Here is a 27966-nt window from a genome sequence, read left to right on the forward strand (position 1 = left end):
TCAAGCGGTGGGTAGCACTATAAGCAGTTGGCCTTCTACATTTGGAAAAAGTCAATGAGATACTTCAGAAGTTTACACTTTCAAAGAAGGGTAATATGGGTATACAACCAAATTTCCCCAAAGCCATTTTCTGCACTTTTTAAAGAACAGATAGATCTGGCTCCTCGTGTTGGGGGCATTCACACACTTGGAAGGGCGTGAGGGACAATCTGGGCAAGATTTTGGAAAAACTGTTGCATAAAAAATGATCTAAGAAGCTCTTGGTGTTATGTTTCATTTAAGTTATGCTAAAGTGTTCATCAATAAAGAGCTCAGCCTCTCAAGCTGAATTGAAGCAGCTTGCAAAGTTGCAGACAAGTGAAAGGAAATCTTGGGTTATTTGATATGAAATATTAGCGTGAAAAGAAAAAGAAGAGTCTAACAAAAGAAAACCCGTCTCCATCACATGGAGGCGGGCTTGCACACAGAACAGAGGGCTGCACCTTTACTTTTCTGCTTAGTTAGAAATCTGCTGTGAACAGCTTGCTTTTTACCTTGGGGACAAACCCAGTCCTGCAGTTGGCAGCAGTGAAATGACCCAGAACCTGTGAGAACCAGCCTCCCCCACACTGTTGTATTGTAGAGAAGCTTCTAGAAAAGCATATGTCTCGTGTGCGACTGTCCTGAGTTGGACTGGGGACCGGGACCAGCCTGGAGCCTGAGCGCGGAGATGTGTGGCCTGCAACCGCGTCCTCCTGGCTGGCGCAGGAAACCCTCCTGGGGTTGCCTGGTGCTGCCCGGCCTGGCCCGCGGGTCCTCGTCTGCAGTTACTTCAAGTAGAATCCACCAGGCCTCAGAAGACAGGCACTGCCAGGGAGCTCATGGAGGGCCCGCGGGCCAGGCCGGGCATCCCAAGTCACCAAAGGTTCCCGGGGGCAAGGGACCCGGAGTGCCCCCACCCCGCTGCCGGCCTGGCCCTCGGGCGCCTCGGTGGCGGGGCTGTGACCCTGCTCCTTGGCGCGGCCGTGACAAAGTCCGCGACGACCGAGCAGCAGTCCCAGCAGCAGCTGCTGCTGTCACCGCCTACTCTCCCCCCAACTGACTCGAGAGACGTCACGTGGTCTGCTGCAAGCGACACGTCGCCCGGAAGAAGCCAGACAGTCGTGGAGCGCAGGGTCTGACGAGGCCCCTCCGCAGGGCGAGTGTAGGGAGGAGCTGCGGGAGGGTGGGGGGCGCTGAAGGGCACCTGGGGGGGCACCTGGGTGCTGGGGCACATGGTCACCACATGTGGGCCCACGGCAGCCAGTCTGTGAAAAGTCAGGGCACAGCCATTAGGGCTTCTGCACATTTCTCTACCTCACACCGCGATGAACGAAAGCAGCAGTTACAAACCATGGCCTGTCTGTGCCGCGGGGAGCAGTCCTCCGCCTCTCAGCCAGGCCGGGCGGGGCCGCGGAGGCCCCGGCCCACGGGCCTAGGCAGGCCGCGGGCAGCAGATGGCGCCCGTGGGGCCGCTGCGCGGGGGCCTGCAGCCGGCGCAGAGCTGGGGACGCGGCGGCTGCCCCCCCGCCCGCGCACGCCAGGCGCCTTCCCACGGACCCCGCGACACGGCCTGCGTCCTGCTCGCTCGCCAGGCACGGCTGCAGCCGCTCCTGCCCCCTGGGTCCGCTCAGCCGACGGCGGGACGCGTGCGGGGCCACGCGGGGCCGTCTAACTGGGGCTCCGCTCTCGGCCCGGCCACTCCCGGTAGAAACAGGGGACTGACTCGAGGGGATGGCGGAAGCAGACGTCCGTGCTCGGCTGGCCCTTGCAGCGCAGGTGTAACGGTGAGAAGAGACTCTGGGGACACGCCCCGCTCCCTTCCTTCCCTCCTCACGGCTCGACTGAGCCGCGCCTGCCTGCTGGGGCCTCTGACTTTCTCCTGCGGGAGGTTTGCTCAGCTTCTTTAATGTGCGACGTTTCCAGCAAACCCGGGCGTGTTTCCCATCATCTCCTTCAGTGTTCTTCCCGGTCCCCTTCCTCCCTCCCCTCTGGGGCTTCACTGAGTGGCCTGTTCGTGCTCCATCCTGCTTTGTGCTCAGAGGAGAGGAGATGGTCTGCGACTCAGCCTCAAGTTCCTGACTCTTCTGTGAACGCAAGTCTGTCGCTGAACTTCAGTGACATTTACATTTCAAGTACTGTATTTTATACTCCAGAACTCTTATTTCCTTCTTTTGATAATTTCTCTTTCCTGCTATTCTCTATTTTGCTGAAAACCACACTTCACTTGCTGTGAATTCTTTGGATAGTTTTCCTTGAACATACTTACCTAATATCTGATTTAAGGTCTGTGTCTGCTTACACCTGGGCTTCCTGGGGGGCACATTTGATGACTGTTTTTTCCTCTGTGTGTGGCTTATAGTATCCTGTATCTCGGTATGTCTGCTGCTGTTGTTGAAAATTTGAAATAATACAGTGTGGCCACGTTGTAAGTAGGTAAGAAAGAGACCTCCCCTAGACTCAGATATTTTTCACTTAGTAGCTTTCTTGGATAAATTCTCTAGAAGCCATATTCTTTGTCACATGCTGCCTCTTAAGTCTGCACTCAGTTAGCCAATTTGGTCAGGTTTCTTTAATACTTCGGACTCCTGTCCCAGTATTCTTGGGCTTCCCTGATAGCTCAGCTGGTAAAGAATCCGCCCGCAATGCGGGAGACTTGGGTTCGATCCCTGGGTGGGGAGGATTCCCTGGAGACGGGAACGGCTACCCGCTCCAGTGTTCTGGCCTGGAGAATCCCATGGACTATGTAGTCCGTGGGGTCGCAGAGGCACGACTGAGCGACGTTCACTTTCCGGGTGCTTGGTAAGAGCTGGTGTGTGCCCCATCACGTGGTCCTGCTCGGCCCTCACCCCCGCCGACGGAGCCTCAGCACAGCTGGAGGTGACCGGCCTAGCCTCACTCATGCGCCTGCGCACGAGCACGCCTTCCTAGACGCCCAGGGATGCGAGAGGTTTCCGAAGCCCTCTTTTACATCTATCTCCCAGGCTTTAAGATTTTTCGGTCAGTCTCCTGTTGGTCTCAACTGGCCTCACCACCCCAGGGAGCTGCAGCGTCAGAGAACCGCCACTGTTCCCCACGGTCCCCCAGGGCCCCGGCGCGGCAGTGCTCGGGATGGGTTCCGGGGAGTGGAGCCCAGCTGCGCCCGCTCCTGACCGGGAGCAGGTCTCACCTCTCGTGTGGCACCAGGCCTGCTGTAGGTTTTCCATTCTGTTTTCTAGTACCTATTTTTGTATAAGACACAGACATTTCTATGTTTTTATAACTGGTCCTTTATGAAATACTTGTTCAAGAGTTTTCATATGACTTGCTTAGGTTTTTCACGTTGACAATCTCCTATTTGAAAACGACCTTCTTTCCCAAGACAAAATTTATAACCTATTTCTGTCCTTGTTGTATTGCCCAGGATTTCCAGATTAACAGAAAAACAGACAGACTTCCTGGTTCAATTACTTCTCAGACAATTATACTATTGGCTTTTGTCGCAACAGTATTCTTTACTGTGTCCATCCGTATCTTTCTCTTTAGCCATAATTGAGAACTGTCAATTGCTATCTTTTTTTAAATGGAAACTTGTTAGGATAAGTTCATGTTATTGTTATTTAAGGTCTGCCAAGTTTATACATCCTTTATTCAACAGATACTTTTCATCAACTGTGTGCCAGGAACAGGGCTAAAGTGACTTTGTTTAGCTCACTGGGAGATAACCTGCCCCCCGCCCCCCTCAACCTGTGAATGACTGTGACATTCTAGGGAGTGGTACCTGCTCAAAATTCACATTTGGGGTCTGAAATGACAGATTGCTAACCCTTGTTAGCTCATCCTTGTTTATTGATAGGGCAGGAAATATTCCTTTTCACACCACCTGTGAAATGGCTGTAAGGAAATGAAACTAACCCTTCCCCCCTGTCTGAGGCTTGCCATTCTAGGAGCTATTCACAAAAATTAAATGGTCTTTTTACTTTGTTTCTCACCTCACCATGTCTGATACATAACAGAACCTGGCATCCAAGCCTGGTCCAGATGATTATTTTGAGACGTTAGCCTGCCATCTTCTAGGTCAGCCAGCTCTCTGAATAAAGTTGATGAAGTCGTATTCCTGGCCTCAACGCATCATCTCCCGGATTTACTGGCCTATCCAGTGGTGAGCAGAGTGAGCCTGGACTCAGTCACACTGCCTCTAGTGGTTTCCCTTTTGTTCAAATCAGACCCTCTTCACAACTCCTCAGCGCTCTGGTTTTAAAGACTTGTTTTTTTCTATTCATGATTATCTTTCAGAAGAGCTGTATTCAAAACTCAGAGTCAGAGAGGCAGAGAAAAGTCAAATTAAGATGGAAACTAAGGAGTAATATCAGTGATCTGATATAGTTTTGAAAACAAAAGAATTCACAAGTAACAAATGCAAGTACTATGCTGCACACACTTTTCAGATCGCCTGGCTCCACACTGAGAATCTGACTTTAAAAGACAGAGAAAGGATAAATCATAAGCGAGATAACACAGTTTTATTGAATAAACACACGCACTGCCATGTAAAATTAGCTGAGGAAAAAGGGCATTTTACAATAAAAAACAAAACCAAAAAACCCTCTGCTGTGTTCCATCTGCAGGGGGTGGTCCAGCTAGAATGGCGTTAAAGCAACAACCACTATTTGCATTTGGCTTCAGTTCCTGACAAAGGAGGGCTGACCCTTGATGAGGAATAAACTGTGGTGAACTCGGCTGCAAGGCGTCTTCTGTTTTAACCTGAAGCAACGCCTCACACTTCACACTTTAAGGCACAGGATAAGCAATAAAGTAACAATTCAAATTAAGCAATGTTAATTTTCCCTCCGTTGGCTTGGGTCAAGGTAGAAAAGTTGAAGTTCCCTTTTCCCAGATGAAGCAGTTATTCAAAACTGGCGATGAAGGTTCTGAGAACTGGACTGTCCATCGCTAGGACCATGGAGCCCGGGGTCTGGCCTAAAGCCGACTCTCAGCTGCCCCACCGGACACAAGAGCTTTCCTCTGAACACCCGTCGGCCATAAAGGCAGAGTCCCGGCCTCAGAGCCATCCCTTCCCTTTGCAGAGAACGGTGCTGGCTGCTGGGTCTGTCCAGGCCCCACTGTCCACACAAAGGTGGGCATCATGCTGCTAACTGGCTTTTTTTGGGTTTTGCACCTTTCGTGTCATTTATTTTGCCTAATTGCTTACATAAAGCATTCCATCAAGTAAAACATGTTGAACAGGTGAAGTATATGGCTACAAAACCCAAATACTGGGGATGTTGGCAGAAATCACGAGTGTACTAAATTTCAGTGAGTGTTTCCCTTCTTTTACAAATTATGCCAGAAGCCCTTCAAAAAACTTGATTTTGGCGAGGAGCAGCGGGTACCTCATGGCGTGTGGGATCTCAGTTCCTGACCAGAGGTTAAACCCAGGTCCCTGGCAGTGAAAGCATCGGGTTCTTACCACTGGACCGACAGGGAACTCCCACAACAAACCCAACTTTTAAAAAGTCTCCAATAAACCTAAAACCATGGGCAGGCCGTGGATTTAGTGATGACCTGTTCTTCTCCTGCTGCTGAAACACCAGTCAGTTTCCTGTACGTGCCACCAGGTTTGCAACGCCTCCCGCGCTGATGGAGGAGATGGTCTCTGCTGGGGCTTCACAGCTTTACGGCCCAGGAAGCTGCGAGGGCACCGGGTCTGCACGGCTGCGAGAAACGTGCTGCGAGGCTCCGGGCTCCACCCACCGCCCCCCCCCCGCCCCCCGGGGTCAGAGTATGACCCGCCAGAGCTGAGCCCCGAGGGCAGGAGAGGCAGAGCAGAGGCAGCGTCCACAGGCACTTGGGCAGTCAGGCCGCGCGAGCGTCCAGCAATCACGTGGGACACACGGTGAGGTCTCTAAGCTCAGAGCCGCATTTACCCCGGTATTTACACAGGGCTGGAGGATGTCCTCATGGCTAAGGAAGTCATCTGCATCCCGCAGCTTAGAATATTTAAAGCTTTCTGCACACGTGCACCGTGTTCAGGGCATGCACAGCTGCTGCACGGCTATGGAATCTCACCTCCCAAGAGGCTTGGGACCTTTATATACATGGATATAAAACATGCTTTTCCTAATCTAAGAAGAAAAAAATACTCCCAAATAAAAGTTGTGTAACAACATCCCAATACTGAGGTCAGTCACGGCATGAGGTGAAGAAACCCAGTAGGAGGTTACTGACAGCCTGCTGCCACCGTGCCCAGACCCCTGGGTCCCCGCGGTGGAGGCGCCGGCTCCCCCCCATGCGCGTCACAGCAACATGCATGCGCCAGCCCCGCCCCGTGTGCGTCACACCGATGCTCGTGCGTCAGCCCCACCCCGTGCGCGTCACACCGACACGTGTGTGCCAGCGGCGGCTTCCCACGTCATGTCCTATCTGCTCACCCCGACCTGTCTCACAGCCTCTGCAGAGACAACCTGAGTTAAGTCTTTCTTTTGCAGCTGAGAAAACACTGAAAATTCCACAACAGACTAACTGCTAACATTGAAGTATTATATTTCAGGAAAAGGATTCTGTATCTGTACTGTTTCATGAATAAGTTATAACAAGCAACTAAAAATAAACTTAAGACATTCTACTTTATGTGAGAAATTTCAGATTAGTGCACTATGAACCGTGACAATTCTTGTGATATTTTATATTGCTCAGTTATACAACATTTTTCCTTATAAGCACTACAACTGACTCCTTATAATACATCTTTATATTTATGAAAGTGTAAATATTTTGCATACATTCTTTTACCATTCATAATGAGCAGAAATATACTAGCATTTACTAATCTTTCAGCTTTTCTTTTTAAAAAGAAACACCACAAAATAGGTCACTGAGAACTTTTTCCTGCAAAGACAAAAATGATTATTTGTAATAAGAATTTAATAAGTTTTAGAAGAAAAAAATATATATATTTCCTTGATCCATTTTCTCTGAATTTCAAACCAGCATGTAGAGATCATAAAAAATAGTCTCTTTATATAGCATAGTACACCTCAGTGTTATACAAAACAAGGCAATAATAAGCAGGTCCATACACCGGCTTCCTAGGAGAGACGGCCGACATACAGCTTTACACACACAACAGCTGGCCGCTATGCTACACGCCGTAACAACTGGTGAAATACTAGAGGAAATTTAAACATACAAAACTTAATACTAATACTGGCGAAATACGCCTAAAATATCAACATTTTATAAAACCGTCAGGGGGCCAGTAACCAAGTACGTGAAATTATAAAAAGAGCATGGGTGTGCCTGCGAGGGGTGGGGGGAGGGGGTGTGTCGGTGCGGGGCAGCGTGGGTGTGTCTGCCGGGGTGTGTGTGTGTAGAGTGTCGGGGCAGGGCAGGCAGGTGCATCGAGGGCTTCCTGATGGTGTGGCCTACGTCACCACGTGGGGCCTCGTCCCATCTTCGGTGAGGTCGTACCTGAGACACAGGAAGACAGCAGACAAGCGGTCACGGGGGCCGTGCTCCTGAGCGGACCCACGGGCTCTGTGTCTGTCTGTGGGGGACACTCACCACTGGGTCCAGCCTTTGGCGAGCTCTTCAGATGCCAGGCCAACTAGTACCTGTGGGTTAGAAAACACCTATAGAAGTAGGTTCTGGCAACTTGCATTTTGGGTGTCTGGCTTTTCAATTTTTCTACCCTTAAGATCCACCCATGACCTATAGTCGATTATACCCAAGAGGCCCTTCCTGTAGCCAACAGCCTTGATGGCAGCTTATCATGCAGTGTCAGTGGAGATAATTCACATCGATACTGACTCACAAACCACTCACGGCAGCTTCGCTGACGTGGATGATCCATGTACATAAATCCAGTCTAAAATGTGCACTCTGGGTCAAGTGTTTAATTTTTACAAAACGCAGAACTTTTTTAACCTACTTTGCCAAGAAGCCCTTTGTCTTTGGACAGGAAGCCGCCGCTGTTCTTCACGGCCACATCCAAGGTTCTTCTCTGCACGTCTGGCAGTGAGACACTGAAATCAAAGCTGAAGTGGAAAAAGAGAATCATCCTACACTTCTCCATAATTTTGCTGTTTTATTGTAACTAAAAAATGACATTTCTGTTTATGAGTCCACTCCAAACATGATCTTTGTTTCTTTGTTGTAGAAGTGATCTCTTTGGCTAGATGTTTAGACCTGGCCCTTCAGGAAGACTCAGTTCCCCCCACCCCACCCCATTATTTCCCGAACACAACAGGAGACTGGAACCCTAAACATGCGAAGCTGACTCTGTGGCTCCCCGGTGTGTACACAACGCCTGATTCCTGGAGAAAAACCTGGGCTGTGGTGTGAGACACCTGGGCAGTCCAGGCCAGTCTGTCACCTGCAGACCAAGGAGTAAGAGCTCACAGCCCTGAGTGAAGGAAGACCAGCGTCCTCAAGGCAGCCTCGTGGAGGAGGCATCTGCAGGCAGCTCCTGGCGGCTGACGCCAGAGGCTCCTGGAGGCACGCAGGCTGGCAGAGGACAAGGTCGCAGGCCTCGCTGGGACACGTGGAGAGGCCGGTCTCCCCAGAGCGAGCAGCCCGAACCTCAGGTTTGCAGGTGGGTCCCCAAACTTGGAGAGGCTGTGGCTGACCAAGACTGGTGCTCACTTCATTGGTTTCTGGCCTCAGTTTAAATGAAGTCACTGGTCGGAAAGCACAGTAAGCAACTAGTACCTTCAACGATGGAATGTAAACTGAATCAGTGGACATCAACACCATTCAGCTTGTCGTTTCCCCAGATGTCGGTGGTGTCTGAGCCATGAGGACTGGGGTCCAGCCACACACGTGGAGGCCAAGGCTGTTGGGGTGTGGCCTGGGGATCCATGTGATACTCAAATCTATCAGCAAGCCCCCGACTGCTCACAGGAAGGTGTTTTTTGCTCACAGTCTCCCCACAGGCACCACCAGGCCTTCCTCAAAGGGCGGTGTGGACCGTACCTCTGATCAAACACGGGATTCAGCGTTTTCTTTGACACGTGTGTTTTCCTCCTTCCCGACCTCCTCTTGTCTGGTAACAAATACAGGCGGACATAGGGATCGGAGCCATCCTCAGAGAAGGCGATGAGATTTCTTGTAACACAGACCAGAGAACACTGGGTTAGGGTCTAGAACTATGCCTGTGAGCACCACACGAGAACCTTCCCCCACTTTTGCATTTATCCTGGTGCTAAGAGCTCAGGGAGGCAACCGTCTTCTCCTGTGCTCACGGCTTCCAGTGGCCAAGAAGGTGGCCTCGACCCCACCTCCTCAGCCCAGAGTCCAGGGGACGCTCTGACTCCCTGCTCTGCTGCCAACAGGGAAACCACGGCGTCGCCCTCCACACCGCTTCACTGGCCCTCCCAGGGAGGGATGCAGCCGGCCTCCCGGGAGGCCTCGGAGAGGGAGGGACAGTCAGCCTCCCAGGAGGCTGTGCAGCTGCAGTCCTCAGGACTGCTCCCTGGCCTCTGCTCAGGCCGAGTACGCCCTCCTCTGCCCTCCGTTCCACTGAACCCTTCCATCACAGACACATGCCCACCTCCTCCTCGCTGCTCTTGTCCCAACAACTGGGCCAAACACACCTAGTATTTAATTACAGCTGATCTTGAACTACACGGAGGTTAAGGACCTATGTGGTTCTGTATCCGCGGAGTCAGCCAACAGCAAGTGGTGTAGGGTGGTGATATTTAGTACTGAAAAAAAATCTTCCATGTCGGTGTAGCTACACTGCTCAAACCTACAGTGTCCCAGGCTCAACTGTCCGTGCAGCCACTTCCAACTGCTCACTCATCTCGAGGAGCCCGGAAGCCCAGAGGAGGGCCCTCTGGCCAGCCTGCTGCTCTGGAAGCTCTCCCAGGAAGCGCCTCAGCAGCAGGAACATAGGAGGTGCTCAGTAAATAAACACGTGTTGAACTGACCTACACATTCACATAATCATGTTTCTAAACATTACTAATCTTTCTTCCCTGTTTCCAACACTTTTTTAGAACATCTAAATTTTTATATCACCTATTTACATCAGAGCTACTAGTGAGACCGACAAGTCACATATATCAGTCAGCTCTACACCATCCTCACTAATGACCAAACACAAGCTGCGGCAACCCTGCCGTCTCCTGCCGTGCTTACTGAGTGAGGACTCGCCGCCCTGCTCTGGTCTGCTCTTCCTGAAAGACTGCAGCTGCTCCTGCCATGATCCCACAGACCTGCCTGGATCTTCTGGACTGTCACCTACTCTGGAAACTGAATCCCCAAAGACACTTCAAAAACAGAAAAATACGCCCGTTATTGTGTTATAAAGGCTCAGTAACACGGAACATTTTACAAACTACAACATGGCAGTTTAAGGGAGTATTAGAGCAAACAAAACGGTTGTGAACAGAAAATGTTGTGAAAATCAGGATCACGGTCCCTACTCAGAGCCCCGCCTGCCTGCTCTGCTCCGTGAGGACACTCACCTGCAGGAGTGCACGACCACCACCAGCTTGTTCCTCTGCGAGCTGTGCCGGATGGTCAGCTGGATCTGCCCCAGGGGTGACTGTCCCAGGGTGGTTCCACTGGGGAAACACAGTGGAGAGTGAGCTCTGCAGACAGCTCAGAGCCTGTGAGCACGTCCTTTCCCTCGCATGAGGTGGCGGCAAAAAACCCACGAATGGGAACCCTGTCTGAACTTCTGGGCACAAACAGACCAGCAGGATTCACATTCCACTCAAGGGTTCAATATAGCCCAACTCCTAAAAACTGGGGCTCAAAGTAAAATCAAGACAGGGGCTCTCCTTATAGACATCAACTCTCGGTCCTTCTGAGGCTCCGTCTACCTGGGCACTGCCCGAATCTGCGCTCCTTTCTCGGAGCCCCCAGCCCCAGCCTCGCAGGTCGTCTGATGAGGTCACAGCCCCGGCCCGTCTTAGGCTGAAGCAGAGAGCTCTCTGCGCTGCCTGCCCCACCTCACACCGAGCACGGCAGGGCAGCAGAGGAATTTGCTTCAAAGGGCAAGTCTCTCCTCCCGCCGAGAGGAAAAGGCTCACATCTGAGGCTCAGGGTAACCGCAGACCCTGTCCTTATCTAAGGGAGCCATGGACACACCTGTGATGCACTGGTGTGAGTGAGGAATCCACACAAACATCCCCAGACAAAGCGCTGGGCGGTGTGGCGGGTGTGGACCCAGAATGAAAGAGCAGGGCTGTCCTCAAACAACAAACACGCCCCACTGCCACCAGGCCTTTCCATGACCCGGGCTAAGGTCCAACAGGTCCACTCTAGACGCTTCCTTCCTGACCTGAGGATCACCCCACTGTTCTTAAGCTTTAAGTGAGCCAAACACTAGGCACCAGAAAATAGCAGGTTTACTCTGAAAGCCAGAGGCTCAGGGAGCGAAAGGGGCACACTGCCTGAAACCGTCTGCTTAAGACTGCATTCCCCACCCACAGCCTGTGGGCCCCGCGCCGGTGTCACAAGAGTGCGGGCATGTCTAGTTACTTCTCAAGCTGTCGCAGCCTCTGCCGCAGCTCCTGCGTGGCAATGGGCAGCGAGATGTCCGAGGCGATGCTTGGGGTGGGCTCCTTGACAGAGACGTGGCTGGGGGAGCCGGCGGGGCCCGCCTGGAGGCTGGAGGAGCTCCGGCCGAGGTCCCTCGGGCCCTGCAGGCCGGCCTCCGCGGGCGGGCCTCGCTCCTCCACGCCAGGCCTCTCGCCGCTCCCAGCGACCGGCGTGGACGGGGCCGTGCCGCTGTCACCCGAGCCCGGCGACGCAGACATCTGAGGCCTGACGGAGACTTTCCTCCCTTCCTTGGACACAGAGGGCCGTTTTACTTGAGCCGAGTGCTGGTGGTCTGGAGGCCTCTCCTGCTTCTCAAGGTGGAGCACCTTGGGGTGAAAACAGACCTGGGATGAAAACTGCTGACGCTGGTCACAGGCTCACGTGTGAACAGCTTTAGGGATCCTCATTTGCAAAGTTTCTTTAAACCCTGGCACAAAACATTCAAAGCAGTCTACCTATTTAGGTATCCTACCACATCACAGAAAGTGTAAAACAAGAGTGTGCAGGTCACCCAGCAGTGCAACACGCTCTGGCCTCTGCTGGCGGCCACTCTTGGCAGTGTGGGAGCTTCGTGGAGGAAGAGCCAGGTCATAAACTCCTCCTCCACCAACCCCCATCCTGCCATCTCACCAGCAATCACGGAAGGAGAGGCTGCCGGACTCCGAGAGTCAACGTGCAAGCAGCCCCGCCCCGCGTGCTCCTTCCACACCTGCTCTGCGTGTGCACACGTCCTACACAGCCTACATGTGAACGCCCGGCATCGAGGGTCACACCGACAGCCGGTCCCCACCGTTGCCAAGTGAAGCTGCAGCCAACACCCCCAGTGCTGTGCTGCTGCAGGAGTCGGGCTTCCAGAGGAAGAGCTCTATGATTTACCACTGGAGACACTGTGGTCCCACCTGGAAAGGCTGTGACCAGGCCCGAGGAGACAGTTGCTACCACACCCTCCACAGACTACTGAATTTTTTAAGAAGCTGGTTCTTCATTTTAATTTGCATTTTAAAAATTAGAGAGTTTTAGCACTTTCCCATATGTTTGTCAGTTTTATTTTCAGCATTTCCTTAGGTACTTACAAATGAATCATTGTCTATTTTGGACAAAATTTATTTTTCCTGTAATTTCTACCATCTTGCAGAGTTTTATTAAATTCTCCCTTCTGAATGACTTTTGAAAATTTAACAGTAGCAGAAAACTTTATTGATCCAGATAGCAATACTTTCTGGGCTAAAGGATCAAAAAAACAACAAAAAAAAGACTGGTTGGATTCATCTGAAAGTGTGAGGAACAGTTCCGGCCTGCTCAACAGCCTGGAAACACTGCTGCCATCGGCGTCTGAGCACAAGCCTTGCTCATCGCTCCCCTGAGCTACACAGCCACCCGGGACCCTCCCCCAACCACTCTGGAGACTCAGTACCCTGAGGGCGAGCTTCATCTTCAGCGAGCTGTTGGGACCTGAGTTGCTGAGCTGGAACCGCTGGTTCAGGGTCATGTCCTCACGGGCGAGCAGCTGGCTGAGAGGGATCCTGAGGTTCCCCAGGGAACACTGGTGCTGCTCATCTCTCACCTGCCAAACACACAGACCGCTCAGCGCGGGACAGAGACAGAAAATGCAGGAGGCCCAAAACCCGGGTGTCAAGAACACATCTCAGCCTCCCCCTTCTCAGTCATGCGTCCATAAATGAGGCAGGAGGAGAGCTCCTCAGGGAGACACAACACTGTAACAAGTGGTGTCACAGAGTATCTGTGTCACAGGGCCGGTCATCTCCTCATCACAGTCATAATGAGAATAAAAGACGAAAGTCTTGTCCAAAGAATCCACTACAAGAACCCTGAGCTAGAGACAGCAGTCCACACAAATCTGAACATTAGAAAGAAATGTCTTAAATCCTGTGAAAATGGTGGCAGCACATATTCCTGGTGTTGTACCAAGGTTCTACTGGATAAACATAAACACTTGCTTATGGAGAAGACACATTTCTAAGTTTCTTTTAAGCTTTCTATTCAAAATCTACAATACCTGCTCTAAAGGCATGGCAATATCTGGCTGCTGAATAATAACTTTCAGCTCTACCTCTACAACAGGAATTATTCCTGTTAGATTGTCATGCTACAGATTGTTTAAACAAAAAGAGTGACAACTTTGATGGTTTCATAGACTATACAAAAATGATCAAATAAGTTAACTACACATGAAAACCTAAAAGCCTGATTGCTTATTTTTTAAACGGTAAACACAAAAGCATTTTTAAATGAAATAACTAAGTTTACAGAACTTTAAAAGTTACTGTTGTAAATTCAAGGTCCAGTTACTATAGATTATGAGTGGGCTTCCCATGTGGCTCAGTGGGTAAAGAATCTTTCTGGAATGCAAGAGACACGGGTTCAATCCCTGGGTTGTAGTGCAAAAAATTATATTTTAAAATTATTATCCCATCTTATTCTTTTCTTAAAATTGAAGTATAGTTTATACATTATTTTCAGGTGTACAAAAGTGATTCAATAATTTTATAGACTAGACTCCATTTAAAGTTATTACAAAATAAGGCTCTATTTGTCTGTGTTGCACAACACACCTTTATTCTTATTTATGATGCAAAAATTCTTAGTACAATTTTAGCAAGTTAAATTGAGTATGTAAAAAGGATACTACATCATAAGTAAGCAGGGTTATTCCCCCAAAAAAGTTTGATTGCAAGGCTTTCTAATGTTAAATCTTGAAAATCAATATAGGTTTACGAAATTTAATATTTGAAAATCAGTACTGCATTTCACCATATTTACAAACTTCAAAAGGAAAAACCACAAGATCATCTCAAACATCATAGAAAAGTCTTTGACAATATTCAACATCCACTCATGACAAAAACCTATAGCAAACCAGAAGTAGAAAGAAACTTCCTCCAGCATCAGACTTAGCAGCAGGGAAACATGAAGGCTGTGCGTCAGGACCTGAAGGAGGCAAAAGTGCCCACTGAGGCCGAGGCCGGGCGGGCAGTGAGGCAAGGGAGGAGGGAGGTGCCCTGGCTGGGAGCAGCCAGCACGCAGCAGTGCCCTGGACGTCCACAGAGAAGCTACAGAGCAAGCACACACAGCAAGGCTGGCAGTGACGCCAACATACCAATGCCAACTGCAGTTCTAGACACCAGGAACAATCAGCCAAAAGCTGAAAATTAAAAACTAACTCCTCCTGCCCTGCTGCTAACACTTGCAACAGCAACATGTCTGGTTGGTGGGTCCATGGTGGCAGTTCTCTGCGTGCTGTGTGATGTGGAGATATAAAGACATCTATGTAAACATGCAAATAAATTACCTCTACTTCGAGCTCCTGGCGCTTGGGATTGTGAATGAAGAAGGTGAAATTTTCCTCCCATACAGGCTCGTTGGTTTTGTACCGAATCTGAAAGCAATATCCTGAATCAGTTCTGACATGTTTCTGTGGACGAGTGCTGCCAGCCCGGCGTGTGGAAGCGGAGACGACACCTGTTTTCTGGGCTGTGCTGTGCTCAGTCGTCTCCGACTCTTTGCGACCCCATGGACTGCAGCCCGCCAGGCTCCCCTGTCCTGGGATTCTTCAGGCAAGAACACTGGAGTGGGCAGCCTAGCCTGCTCCAGCTGGGCTGTGCTACTAGACGTCAACTATGCCAGCCCCTGTGTGTCGGGAGAGGACTGCCAGCAGCCCCCAGCCCAGGCCCTGGCCCCGCCACAGCGTGTCACCTGCACGGACAGCCCCCACTCCCCTGGCTGTGGGGTGCCGCTCGTCAGGAAGCTTCGTAAATTAATGGTTAGCAGTCAAAAAAAGGGAGGAATTCCCAAAATGTTTCCTGAAAGCAGCACATGTTACAGCAACAGCATGTCTTCTATTCAATTCACATTTCTAGAATTTTAAGTACACTGTTGCCTTTTAAACAAAATATTAATAGTGCATTCAAAAGAAACTTAGAAATTTGTCCTATGTCATCTACCCATGAAATCAAGCAAAAGCATAATTAACATATTCATGTCTTTTTCATGTTATTTTTAAGTGAATATATTTTATTCCAAATTAAGTAGCTCATTATCGAATGACTGGTTTGAGAATACAAAACAAAGACATGGAAGTCAAGAGTCTCCATACCTGCACCCTCCCCCTCCTCAACGGGTGCCTGTGGCCACAAGGTCACAGGGCCCAGTCAGAGTCGCCACCTTACCTTGCTCTCCTGGGCCTTGTGACCAACTGACATTTGGACAAGAGGATTTGGGTTGCTGTTTATTTTCTTCCCAGACTATCCAAAAAGAAAAAATAGATAAAATCAATAAACATGTCTTGAAATAGGGATTACTAAAAATGGAATTACTGCTTCTATTAACAGTCATTTCTATTTACTTCTGATACTTCAGCTACAGGGAGTATCTAGACACGATTTAAGTGGAAAACAATTAATTGCTAAGCACACCCCAAAGCCATAATTGTATCTACATAAATCAATGAAACTTGTATTTGCAAACAATTTTAAAATGTTAAGGTCTTTTACGTTTAAAGCAAGCAACCCTGGAAAAATGGAATCTTCTGAAAATCTTTCATGTTAATTGCAGCTCTGAAAACTCAGGTAACAAACTGAATAAAGTGAAACAAATGGAAAGAGAACAGCACAGGAAGGACAAATGTAAGAGCATGTGATTCAGGACAGTTTTTTGGTTGGAATCCTAAAAATACTAATGTGTCAGAGGCATGTTTTTACATTTTTAATTTAGTATCTTCTGTTTGAACATGTAGCAATCATCAAATCTTGCTTACCAGCTGCTAAATAATTTTGACTGGAAGAATAGTTATCAATCTAAATTGCATTTAAGCAGATACAAATGCAATGAGAAAAATTCAGGAGTAAGTTAAAATGGTAAGAAGCATACTTTAGTACAGACAGCTGATAGAAGAATACACGGTAAAAAGCAACATATATGAGGTTTATTTATAACTTAGCCCCACAAGAAGATGCAGTTAAATATTTGTGTTAGTGAAAATTAATTAGAATAAAGCCACAAAATGTTTTCAAGTTAAATAATTTTAGAGTCAATCCTCAACACCGCAGCAATGACAGAGGTGTCAAATTTATGATTACTGGAATAAAATATCACTAGCCCAAACCTACTGTGGTAATCTAGTTTCTGGTTCATCTTTTTGATGTGAATTAATTCTGCAAAACGAAATAAACACTGTTAAAAAAAAACCAAGGTGACAGACTACTGCGGGAGAGTACGAATTTCCCCCTGAATCCACTTCTTCTTCCCTTAACATGAGCGCCCTGGGGCTGCAGCTGAGCACACATCCCGTGTGACATGGATTCTGTTTCTGAATCTCCTTTCGGGTAGGTGTGGCCCCGTAATGGTCTAGGGGTCTTGCTTTTGCTGTGTGCCCCTTTTGGCTGGAGGTATGGAGCACCACAAAGCCACAAGTCAGCATTCTGTGACATCCAAGGGAAATACACTTCTGTCTTACTTAAGCTACTGCTACTTTTGCATCTTTGATACAGAAGCTAACTTTATACACTTAATCTCTGAAAAAGTAGCCATTCATTCCTATTTACTGTAGCTTATCAATTTAAATACATACCCCCAGCCCCTTGTCTAAACTTTCTAACACCTCTGAAAACAAAATGAAATTTACAATGGATGAATTTAAGTGCCTGCTTTGGGGCAGACTATAGCAGAATGGTAGCTATCACTGCCTTCCCCAATTTATTTTGCTTTTATTTTCCTTTTGGGTGTGTGTGAATGGCATCCTAAAAAATGTTTATCCTAAGTCTAAAAATTCTTTCAGTAAGTGTAAAATAAATGCTATCAAACCTTAACTGGCACCTTATTTTCTTTCTTTGTTGTTGCTGTTATCTAGTTACCAAGTCGTGTCCGACTCATTTGCAACTCCATGGACTGTAGCCTGCCAGTCTCCTCTGTCCACGGGATTTTCCAGGCAGGAATACAGGAATGGGTTGCCATTTCCTTCTCCAGGGGATCTTCCTGACCCAGGGAATGAAACTACAGTCTCCTGTATTGGCAAGTGGGTTTTTACCACTGGGCCAGCAGAAAAGCCCATGTTTTCTTTCTCAGTCGTACATAAAATAATGGTATAGAGTCATCCTTCAGTATCTGCTGGGGGGTTGGTTCCAAGACCCCGTCAGGATGCCAAATTCAAAGATGCTCAAATTTCACTTGTAAAATGACCTAGTATTATCCTCTGTATAATTTACGTCATCTCCAGATTATATACAATACCTAATAAAGTGTGTAAATGCTATGTAAATAGCTGTAAACACAATGTAAATTCTGCTATTTGGAGCTGTCTGTAGATTTTTCCAGGGTATTTTCGATCCTAGATTGGTTGAACTCATGGATACAAAATCCGCGGACACCGAGGGCTGACTGTCCTGAAATGGATGATATTCTGGATGCTATGAAACAAGGTTAAATCAGTGACTAAGTCTTCTATCAGGACACAACACTCAAAATGCTTCAGCACAAGACAGACACACGGGGTATAATGAAAATAGGAGCTTTTAAGGTCAGACTGTCTTGAATTTAAATCTTAGCTTTTCTCTGGTTGATTACTAAGATCTATGTGTATTTCATTTATTTGAACCTCAGTTTTCATGGGCATAAAACCACTTCCAGAACTGAGTTGTTAGGCTTAAATAAGATAAAACACAATAGCAATTAAAAATATACTTATTCTGCTAGCTACACTGGGCACTTTAAATGCACGATCTCAGTTAACAAACTCAGCACTCCCACAGGGACGAGAACGTCACCTCCGCTCTGAGGAACAAAGCAGGGAGGACTCTGCTGCCTACTGCAGGGCCCACTGACGCGCGGCTGGCTGGGCAGCCCAGATAGTCTAGTCTAACTGGAGAGCCTTCATTCTAGCCATCACCCTCTGCGGGTCAATAATCTTCCCTTACCAAAGAAGTGGTGGGCCAAGGCTGTGGAGATGTTCCCTCCCAGTGTTCTGGTGAGGAACTACCCCGCTAACCAACTAGTACTCCAAAGGAGATCCACCTCCCCTCCTCAGAGTGGGGTGTGCTAAGGGCTTTCTAAATCCTGTATCAAAGCAGAATGCTAGTCTTCCTCTTTTGAAGTTTAACTTATTCTTCTGTGAAACTGATCAAAGCCCACTGTCGATTCCTTTGCATAGAATTAAAACAACTACACCGAACTCCTCATGCATCCCCCTAAATAGTTAAGCTTAAAATAAGGCCTCAAAGAAATCAGAAAAAAAAAAATAAAACATTTTTAATTTAGCCAGAAAATACATGCTCATGTTGTTTTAAGAAGTGGAGCTTAGTTTTCAATATACCTCATTTAATGAAATTTAAAGCTTCTCGAAAGATCTGTCACTCAAACGAGCAGCACCAAAAGCCCGAGGTCACCGACTCAGAGATGGCCCTGATGCAGCATATTGGAAGAGGTGATTTTTTAATGGAAAGTCACAGTGCACTGGGCACACATTTTAATCATAATCTAGAAATTGGTTATGATTTTAAACAGAACTTCTATTTCACCATTTCACAAACTGAAATCAAATTAAAGTACAGATGATTTAAAAGCACCTTAGATACTGCTGTCTAAGGCCAACAGTACAGAAGTCTAATTTACCACATTGATACCTTACAAATTTATCATCAAAGTTGATTTAAATTCTTCTAACTACTAAATTCTTTAACAATGAAAGTAGCCTCTTTTCAACTAAACAAGTAATTATGACTCTATTACTTTGTGAAGAATCTGTCAATAAACCTATACGGGTTAAAGCATCATCTCTTTCAATACGTTTTCATCAACTTTTGAAGGGAAAACTATTAGTTTACCTTTAAAGCTTTCTGAATTGCAGCCTTCTTCAAGACATCAGGGTTAAATTCTAATGGGTTACTCTTTCAAGTCAGAAGAAAATGAATATACCAAGGGTTAATAAACATGCAATGAGGAGTTTATGTTAAGGTTAATGACATGAAAACTTATGAGAACAAAAATGTTTTTAAACAAAACCCACCAAGAATTACATAAAGAAACAGTAAATATTAGCTGTAAAAGTATTCTTTATGCCCAAGATTTTCTTAGACTAAACCTTTAATCCGTAAATATCAAAACAGATCAGCCTCTATATCACTGTTCTTTTACTCCCATCCCTCTTGTGTTTGGGATTTGAAAAATCCAAAAATGACACCTGAGGAAAGGGTTCTGTTTACTATCCTTAGCTTGAACAAACCCTAGGATTTGTCCCTCGAAAAAAAATCATAAAATTTCAACCATAATTAAACTTAAGGTTTCATCTAAAGTACAAATCAATGGGCCAGAGACGCCCCAACTGCTCTCAAACCAGTCATATCCTGGAACAGCAAATGCTACCTTTCTTCCTTCTGAACTTTATCTTCTCGTGGAAAAAAATCACAGCAAAGATGGGACCTGATCTACCTCGTTCCCCACTCTTCTATAAGCATACAATGCAGAAGCTGATCAGATCATCTCAAAAGCTCCCCCTCGCTTTAAAGTTCTACTATTCTATTATTATTATGGGTTTTATGTCCTATTTTTATTGATTTTAAAAACTCATTACTTTATTGCCCTCAAAAAGGCAAGATAGAGTTGTTTTGCAAGATCCTTTGAGGATTAACATTTAAGATGAAAGATTTTATCACCTGAGTTGGAATTAACTTCAAATTCAGTGTTATTCTTTATGAAGCACCCTGGAACAGCGGGTCCAGCAGATCCCCTCGGGGTGGGGCTGGGCCCGGCTGGGAACTGCAGCCCTGAGGCTGAGGAGAGCTGACTGCAGACATCACGAGCCCGCCCTGCAGCTAGCTCCCTCTATACAAACGTGACCTTACTGCGTGCGTGTTACTGCAGCGTGCATCAGCTGACGTGATGCAAGGAGAGAGGCTGTGGTGTGGGTTAAGCGAGCAAGAGGAGCCACGTGAGGGCGTGGGAGGCTGCCCAGGCCTGGAGTGTGATAGAGCAGGTGGACAGAGCTCGGTGGGGGCCCAGCGTGAAGCCCCTGGACATCACTGCACTGCCGGCACTGGGGCGACTCACCACAAATAGTCACCTGCGCTGCTTTCAAGTGAGAGCTGAAATCACTTTTAACAGAGTGCCAAGGAGCACCACAGTCAGCATCTCTATGGATAAAGTGGACATCAGTGCAAACACCGCCCTCTCAGATAAACTCCATGTACAGCACTATGAACTCAGACTTAATGAAGTGGTAACAAGTTCACTTTATTCGAGGATGGACTAGACTGGAGGTGGAGAATGCGGGCTCTGGGTCACACGGCTGAGTTCAGATCATCCTGGCTCTGTGGCTTCCTAGAGGCAACCCTGGTCTCTACTTTCAGCACCTCATCTGAGAAGGGACCCCGCTGGCCTGAGCCGCAATGAGCTCCGCTCGCAGAGCCCTTGGGAAGTGCTCAGGAGATGCATGTGGTCACGGAGGCCTCTGGGGGTCAGAAAACACCCTCTTGTTCCTCTGGCCAGAGGAGGAGGTCCAAGTGCTGAGGCCACAGGATAAAAAGGCCCTTCCCAGCTCGGAAGCAAGGCCCGTGTGCTGAGGTTTCCCGACGGGACCAGGGGTGGCAGCACACTCACGGGGCTGAACAGGAGGAGCATTTCGAGCAGCAGAAGGTACCAGAGTGTGGGGCTGGCAGCCACCCAAAACCTCCACTGGAAATAGCAACAGGCTCAGCCTTTGGGGACAGCTGACAAAGGGACAGATCTACAACATACTGAAAACCACAGGGGGGAAGTGATCAATCTATCCAGATTTGTTTTGCAGAACTTTTTGGTGACACCTATATTTGAATCATCAAGCAGAGTATGTGGTTTTGATAACTCAGGAGGAAAGTTAGTTTGGGTAAATCAACACCTTAGCTAAATATAACAAAGCAATTAAAAAAATCCCGACACGAGGTCAGAAGCATTTCCTATAAAAGGAGCAGTTACACAAAACAACAACTGTGCAGCCAGCTCGGCCGGCACGGGCAGCAGCTTCCAGCACAGGCCCCCACCAGGACACTCCTGGCAGTGACCGGAAGCAGCAGCCAGAGGCACAACCGCCTCCTCCTGACCCCCCAGCAGCTGGTCAGGGGCCGGGGGCTGCGAGGAGACAGCAGCTCACCCACCCTTCAGGGGTTTGGCTTGACTGTCTTCATCCATCAAATGGGACAAAATGCCACTTCTTTCAGTTTTGCTCCCCGCCCCTTCTTTTTAAAAATAAGAATAAACTGAGTATGCATGCTGAAATAAAAATGAAAACAAATGAAAATGAAACAAATGAGCTTTAAGAATCTTACTAGTTATTGAATTAAATCAATAATTAGTTTCTAGACTAAGGACTAAGCCATCGGCTTTCTCTGAGCCTGAAGCAAGTGAAAATAACTCTGCTAAAAGGACCAGAACAGTGCCAGGAATCTAGGCTCCAGAGCACGGACTCAGGAAACACAGGGGATGAAAACCACTTCCCAGATAAAGGTCAGAATGCTCAACTACCCACCCCAGGAATTCTTGAAGCTCCTTAAAAGCAGCGAATCGCAAAGTCAATATACACTTCTTCCCCCCAGGAGCTCCGGGTACACGGGGGAGAAGGCACGTCTTCAGGCAGCAGTGAGTTTCTGTCTCACCCACTGTTCCCAGGGCCACGGGGACTTTACGGAAAGCCAAGCTCTGATACCCCTTGTGTCTGGTCAGGAGGAGAAAGCAGATTTAAGGAAGATTTCTGAAAGCTTGCAAAGAAATATTCATATCTCACATTGAGACGAACCGTAAGAAAATCCATTTTAATCATTATGGCTTCACTGTTTCCTCAGATGATTTTTTTTTAAAAAATTTCCAGGGCCAGGAGCAGCGTCAGAGCCCAAGGCTCCTCCATGGCTCATCGGGTTGGTCTACCTCGGTATCAGATGCAGTCACCAATGTTAGTTACAGCAGAGTTACGTTTCACAAAACAGGCACGAAAGCAACACTCACAGGAACTGAAATCATGCAAAACTGAAAGGCATGCACGTCATTCCGGCACTGAGCAGACGGCATTAATCTCCAGTCCACATTCTAGCAGTCTCCACCAAACACAAGAAGGAAGAACACTGAGAACTCACAAATAGTGCTCTATAGACTGAGGCAGTATTTTCACAAAACACTAGTCCCGACGCTCGCCTCTCTTTTAAGTAGCCACACCCAAAGTTTCCCTCGTAGATACTCTTGGGAAAGTGGAAATGGGAGGAGAAAGCAAAGAATGGTGGATTGTGGTCAATGGAGGCACAGAAGCACTAAACCCAGGATGCAACAGGCAGAGTCAGAGAACCGCGTGGAGACGCGGGGACGCCGCACACTCCCGTACAAACAGGCCCACAGGGCGGCGGTCTGCTCAAGATCCTCTGCCTCTGATGGCCAGAGCACACTTCATGCACAAAGTGCCCTTTTAATAGCAGGTTAATACATTCACTTTTCTGTCTCTTGCTTATGTGACATTATTCCATTTTAATTTAATGTGACAAAACACACAGTTCTAAAGAGAAGCCAATTCAGCACTACTTTCCTCTATTCTAAAATATACAACAAATTCACTCCCATCAGGCATTATAAAAGACTTTAAAACTTAAATTGTGGTTAAAAATAAAAAGTTCTACCGTACAAGTAATTCTGCAGAAAGGTTAAATCTTCACTGAAAGAAAGGGTACAATTATATACATTCATAAACACAGTTCAGTTAACATGTTTGCAAAATGAAAAAAACAAGATGATCAATCAGATTTTAGTTGTTAAAAATTTTAAATAAAACAGAGATGCACAAAATACATAGAGTTTGCTTTTGAGCAAAGCCCAAGTAATGCACCATTTGAACCCTGGAGAGGTGCTGAACAGAATTAGAGTGTGCATTTCACAAGGTAAAGGTGCAGGGTGGTGTGAGCATGGTCAGCTGGGATACCTAGGCACCCACCCACACCAAGGATGCACCTGGGGGCACGCATGGGGCTCTCAGGTGACTGGGCACTGATTATCACATCTCAGGAGGAAACACCCTGTCTCCGGAGACAGCAGTCTTTCTTTCAACAAAACTGCCTCCAACATGATGAAATGGAGCAGACAGGCCATCTGTTGAACAGGTAGACGGGCTCTAAAACATGCTGTCGACACGGTGAACTCCGATGACAAGGCAGTGCCCTCAGCGTGGAGGCCGCACCACCGCAGGGCTGGCACGCCGCCTCCTCTCCTTGCACTGGTCACCATCTATGAAACTGTTCTCCACAGTGTTTCTAAGGGCTGAATACTGCCAGCCGCAATGAGCAGTGCGTGCCCGGGGCTAGAAGCTGTGTGCAGGGCATCCCTGCTGCCCTGCGGCCCCTCACCCCGCCGTGCCACGGCCGGGGCGATGCCAAAGGGATTTGATTTTCATCTGCAGGCACGAATTTCAGTAATTAGCGCTTCTCCACAGGGTGTTTTCTTTCCTAACTACTAAGTGCATTCTTTTCCTGTGTACTGAAACACGTCAGCTAATTCTGACCACCCTGGGTAAGCCAGTAAGATGGAGACGTAACACTCCGTTCATGAAGGGCATGCACCCGCACCCCTCTCCACCGCTGCTCTCCTGGGCCGCGGGGAAGGGAGAGCACAGCAACGAGCACAGAGCACAGGGCTAAACCCAGCAGGAGCTGCTGCCAGGAAACCAGCACCTACCGGAAGGTTCCGGGCCGAGTCCAAGTACAAGATGAGCAGCGAGGAGGACAGCCCGTCATTGGCTTGGTCTTTGTCTGCTCTGATGTCTGTCAGCACCTACAGCGAAAGGGAAAAGCCTCAGCAGGTGGGTTTCCAAGCTTCCTGTTTCTGTCTAGTTATGTCTATCCTGCTGAAGAAAACAAAGAAGATGGAGAAACAAGCACCCCATATACACAGTATAGAGAATGAACATAAGATGCCGTTCAGACAAAGTGCTCAGGTGACCCGAGGCCCCCAAGCCCCTGAAGGGCAGCCGAGCACAAGGCCTGAGGCCTCCGCGAGCCTGCGGACGCCTGCAAGCTCATGCGGGCTCGCATCTGCGCCACGCCACCACAGTGACTCAACACAGGGTCAGCTGCTGCCGTGAGCCTGCAAGGTGAGCGGCAGCACAGTCCCGGGCACTCATCTCAGTGCCCAGGGCTGCGGGCTGCTGGGGGCCCCTCCAGCACCTGCTCGAGGTTCGACGCGTCAGGCATGAGCGTGAGCCACTCCAGCTTCAAGTGCAGCTTCCCTCTGGGCACCTCATCCAGGGCGAACCACTGTGGAGAAAGTCAAACCGGTCGGCCAAAGCCCCTGGGTCGGACGCACGAGCTGAGCAGTCTCTACAACCCTGAAAGGCCCGAGTCCTGCCACTTTTAGCTCCAGGCCTGAGAACGAGGGGCTGGGCCCAGAGGCCGACAGCGGGGGCCGCTCTGTGTGTTCCTCACTGACTCCCAAGGCCATCCCTGTCTGACAGGCAAGGACTCCAGTGTCCTCTCGTACCACCCAGCACTACCAGGAGTCTACGTATGGACATCCATACAATTTAGGGGCCAAGAAAAAATATAACATTGATCCCAAGTACTGAATTTCATTATCAGACATGCTAACAAGTGTGCTTTTCCTCATGACCATATCACAATAATTAGCTTACACTTGTTTCAGCTTAAAAGCCATCAGGCTGTTAACTGAGGACGGTCACCAACACTCGGCGTTAGAAGGGACGTCCGAGCGCAGGGCGTGTCTGCTGGGCCGGGCCGCACAGCACACAGGACAGCAGGGCCGACTGCAGACGCCTGTCCAGTGCGTGCGCGTGCGGCTGACACGGCTCTCAGCAGAGCTTCGGCTAACTGCGCCTCACTCGTCCAAATCTTACCCATCTTTCAGCAGCCATCACAAACTTCCTCTTTATTCTGAGAGCAGCATCTTGCTTGAAGCAGCGTCTGTGTCTGTCAGTTCATGATGCGTTTGTGGGTGTCTTTCCTGGGACAATGTCTCATCAACTGCACTGCGTCGCTCTGCTATGACTCCCAACTACCTTTTAATGCCCGATTCTCGGGAGCTTCTACCAGACTCTGCCCTGACTCCGAAGCAGACCATGCCTGCCTGAAACAAAGTGGGTGTGTGTTTGGATACTTGGGAATTTTGTGTTTCTGGTAGGTGCTGATTTATTTTCACTTTGCTGGTACTGGAAGGCCTAAGTTCTCAACGTCTGTGAGCGGCTGTTAAGTTCTCAGACCATCCGGGATGGCGGCAGCGGGCACTCTGCATCAACACTCACGAAATAGAACAGTACTCAAAGGAAACTTACTTCATCTAAAAGGCGCTCCTTTTCAACTTCAATAAGATCAATCATAAGACTATAGAAATAACAATACAACAACTTTAGAACACAGAAAACCACTTCTGAAAACTGAAATAAACTTAAGTATTACTCTATGAAAAAGTACTCCAGAAAAGCAACAGAATGCTATAGTTTATCAAGAAACAAGCTTCGTCCTCCAAGCTTCCTCAAGCTTCCACCCGGGTGTAAAGTGAGCAGGGAACACGCAGCGCGGCTCGGCTGAGGTTAGGGCTGGGACGCTGGATCTCCCCACAGGCAGTGGGTCTGGAGGCGCCCCGGGCATGCGGGCATGTCTGCTGGGAAACCCGGGTGGCAGGGCGTGTCTACAGGGGAGCCTGGGGCACGTGGGCGGGCGCATTCGACCAGGGTGGGTGGGACGTGCTCTCTCTGAGCGACGACACGCCACTCCGGCTTGGGCTCCTTCGCTGTGAGCTAAATCAGGCGCTGACCGCCTTTCTAGCCCTGCTTCCTCAGCTCTGACCGGCACCTCCAAGGCCTCTGCCTCGTGCCTAGCATGATCCCGACAGCCCGTCCCTTTTCCCTCAATAGTCCTGCTCTGTTGGGAAGCGTGAGGCAGCCCAGAGCCAGAGCCGAGTGGCGCGGGGAGGGAGGCTCACACGCCTGTCCTCCGCAGCCCCTCCTCTCTGTCCCTGCGCGCGGCCCCCGCACGGCCCGCGTTCCCTGCTCCATTACAGACGCCCGGGGCCCAGCCAGCCCCCAGTCTCGGCTGCTGACGCCCAAATCTAACAGAGGCTTTAGTGCAAATCTCATCTGTTCGTTGCCTTGCTTACAACCTTTTGGTTGCTCTTCGATAAACGGTCTCACAAATGAATTCTGAGGTCACAGCCTAACACACAGGCCATCCTTGATGAAACCAGACCTGTTCAGTGTCATTTACCCTTGTATCTCTTTTGCAACAAGAAATTCAGTTATATAGTAAGATTAGGCTAAAGTGTGTTTCTTTGATAGTTCATAGTTTTTCAGCTGTACACGTTGTTCAATTTAAGTAAACAAATCAGTATTTTTCCAATACATAGGCACAATGTAAATTACAATCTATCCCCACCCCCACAGGCCAATAACAAATAGGAAGTTCACAAACCCATTTCTAGATCCCGGAGCCCAGCAGCCTGCCAGGCGCAAGGCTGGGGAGCTGGGCTGCGTGGAGGCTGCAGCTGGTGGCTGAATGCTTAAATGCGGCAGCGCAGCCCTTAAATGCGGCAGCGCAGCCAAGAACGTGAATTTCAAGTTCTGTTTAACTTAGCTTTCCTTTTCTTACTTAAATGTAAAACTTGTTTTAGGAACAAAACGTGTTTTAAGAGGTCTAAGGTGAAACAAACCTAACATCGAAAAGCCATTTTAATACACATATAATGTGTAATAAACCTGCTCTGATGTTACACATTTAAGAGTGATGATCAAAGAGGAAGAGTCCACACTCCTGGTCACGGAGGACTTACCTTCCGAGGAAGTCATCCTTGTCTGGGTCTTCGTCAAAGAGCTCGATCTCCAATTCCTGTCCGGGATGTTCATAGACCAGAGCCTGGAAGGTACCAGTGCACGGCTGTCTCACCCTTACGAGCATCTGTTCTGAGTCGTAATCGCAGCTGACACCGGCTCCAGCAGCTGCTCCACATCCAGACCCCACCATCAGACCCGATACACGGCTGATGGCGGGAGCCCCTGGGAACCCCCTCGCACGTGGCACTGCGCTCGCTCCCCATTATCGGGGCTACCGGCGTGGACGTCTCTCCACTCCTGCAGCAGCCCCAGTCAGGGCTGGCCCCTCACCACCACTCAGAAGTTGGGATCCGGCAACAGACAGGGCAGGGAGGCCCAGAAGCTGGTGGGGTAAAGGCCGTACCCCCTTCCAGTTCTTTCCAAGCCGCATGCCCTGTGATGCAGTCGTTCACTCTGAGGGGCATTCTCTGGGGGCACCTTGGCCAAGTTCACTAAATGTGGCCCCATGATACTCAAAAGGCACTGATTACAGTGCTGAGCCCAAAGGCCAGGTCCCTCGTGTAGACATGAGGGCATCGTCTCGCCTGAGTGGCTGTGCTTGGGACATGAAGAAGTGTCCAGATGCA

At 48.7% G+C, this 27966-nt stretch overlaps 1 protein-coding gene and 1 long non-coding RNA gene across 3 annotated transcripts in view; one reads left to right on the forward strand and one right to left on the reverse strand.

The window, feature by feature from the left end:
* Positions 1–1143: 1143 nt before the first annotated feature.
* LOC122438822 lies at positions 1144–8157 on the forward strand. The gene is made up of 2 exons (XR_006268655.1): positions 1144–1805; positions 7958–8157. It is a non-coding gene; the product is annotated as an uncharacterized LOC122438822 (long non-coding RNA).
* Positions 4502–27966, reverse strand: part of ESYT2 (extended synaptotagmin 2) — a 78436-nt gene continuing 54971 nt past the window's right edge. The window contains exons 10-23 of one of the 2 annotated variants that reach the window (XM_043464009.1): positions 27340–27422; positions 25847–25895; positions 24726–24815; positions 24238–24333; positions 19383–19445; positions 15735–15809; positions 14858–14944; positions 12962–13111; positions 11488–11873; positions 10467–10565; positions 8971–9102; positions 7928–8033; positions 7561–7610; positions 4502–7467 (exon numbers count right to left, since the gene is read on the reverse strand). In XM_043464009.1, coding sequence (XP_043319944.1) covers positions 7422–7467; positions 7561–7610; positions 7928–8033; positions 8971–9102; positions 10467–10565; positions 11488–11873; positions 12962–13111; positions 14858–14944; positions 15735–15809; positions 19383–19445; positions 24238–24333; positions 24726–24815; positions 25847–25895; positions 27340–27422 — 1512 coding nt within the window. In that variant the 3' untranslated portion in view covers positions 4502–7421. The remainder of the gene's footprint in view (positions 7468–7560; positions 7611–7927; positions 8034–8970; positions 9103–10466; positions 10566–11487; positions 11874–12961; positions 13112–14857; positions 14945–15734; positions 15810–19382; positions 19446–24237; positions 24334–24725; positions 24816–25846; positions 25896–27339; positions 27423–27966) is intronic. The other variant, XM_043464010.1, reaches the window with a different exon arrangement.

Source organism: Cervus canadensis, chromosome 3 (assembly GCF_019320065.1).
Source record: "Cervus canadensis isolate Bull #8, Minnesota chromosome 3, ASM1932006v1, whole genome shotgun sequence".
In the NCBI taxonomy this organism is placed as follows: Eukaryota; Metazoa; Chordata; class Mammalia; order Artiodactyla; family Cervidae; genus Cervus; species Cervus canadensis.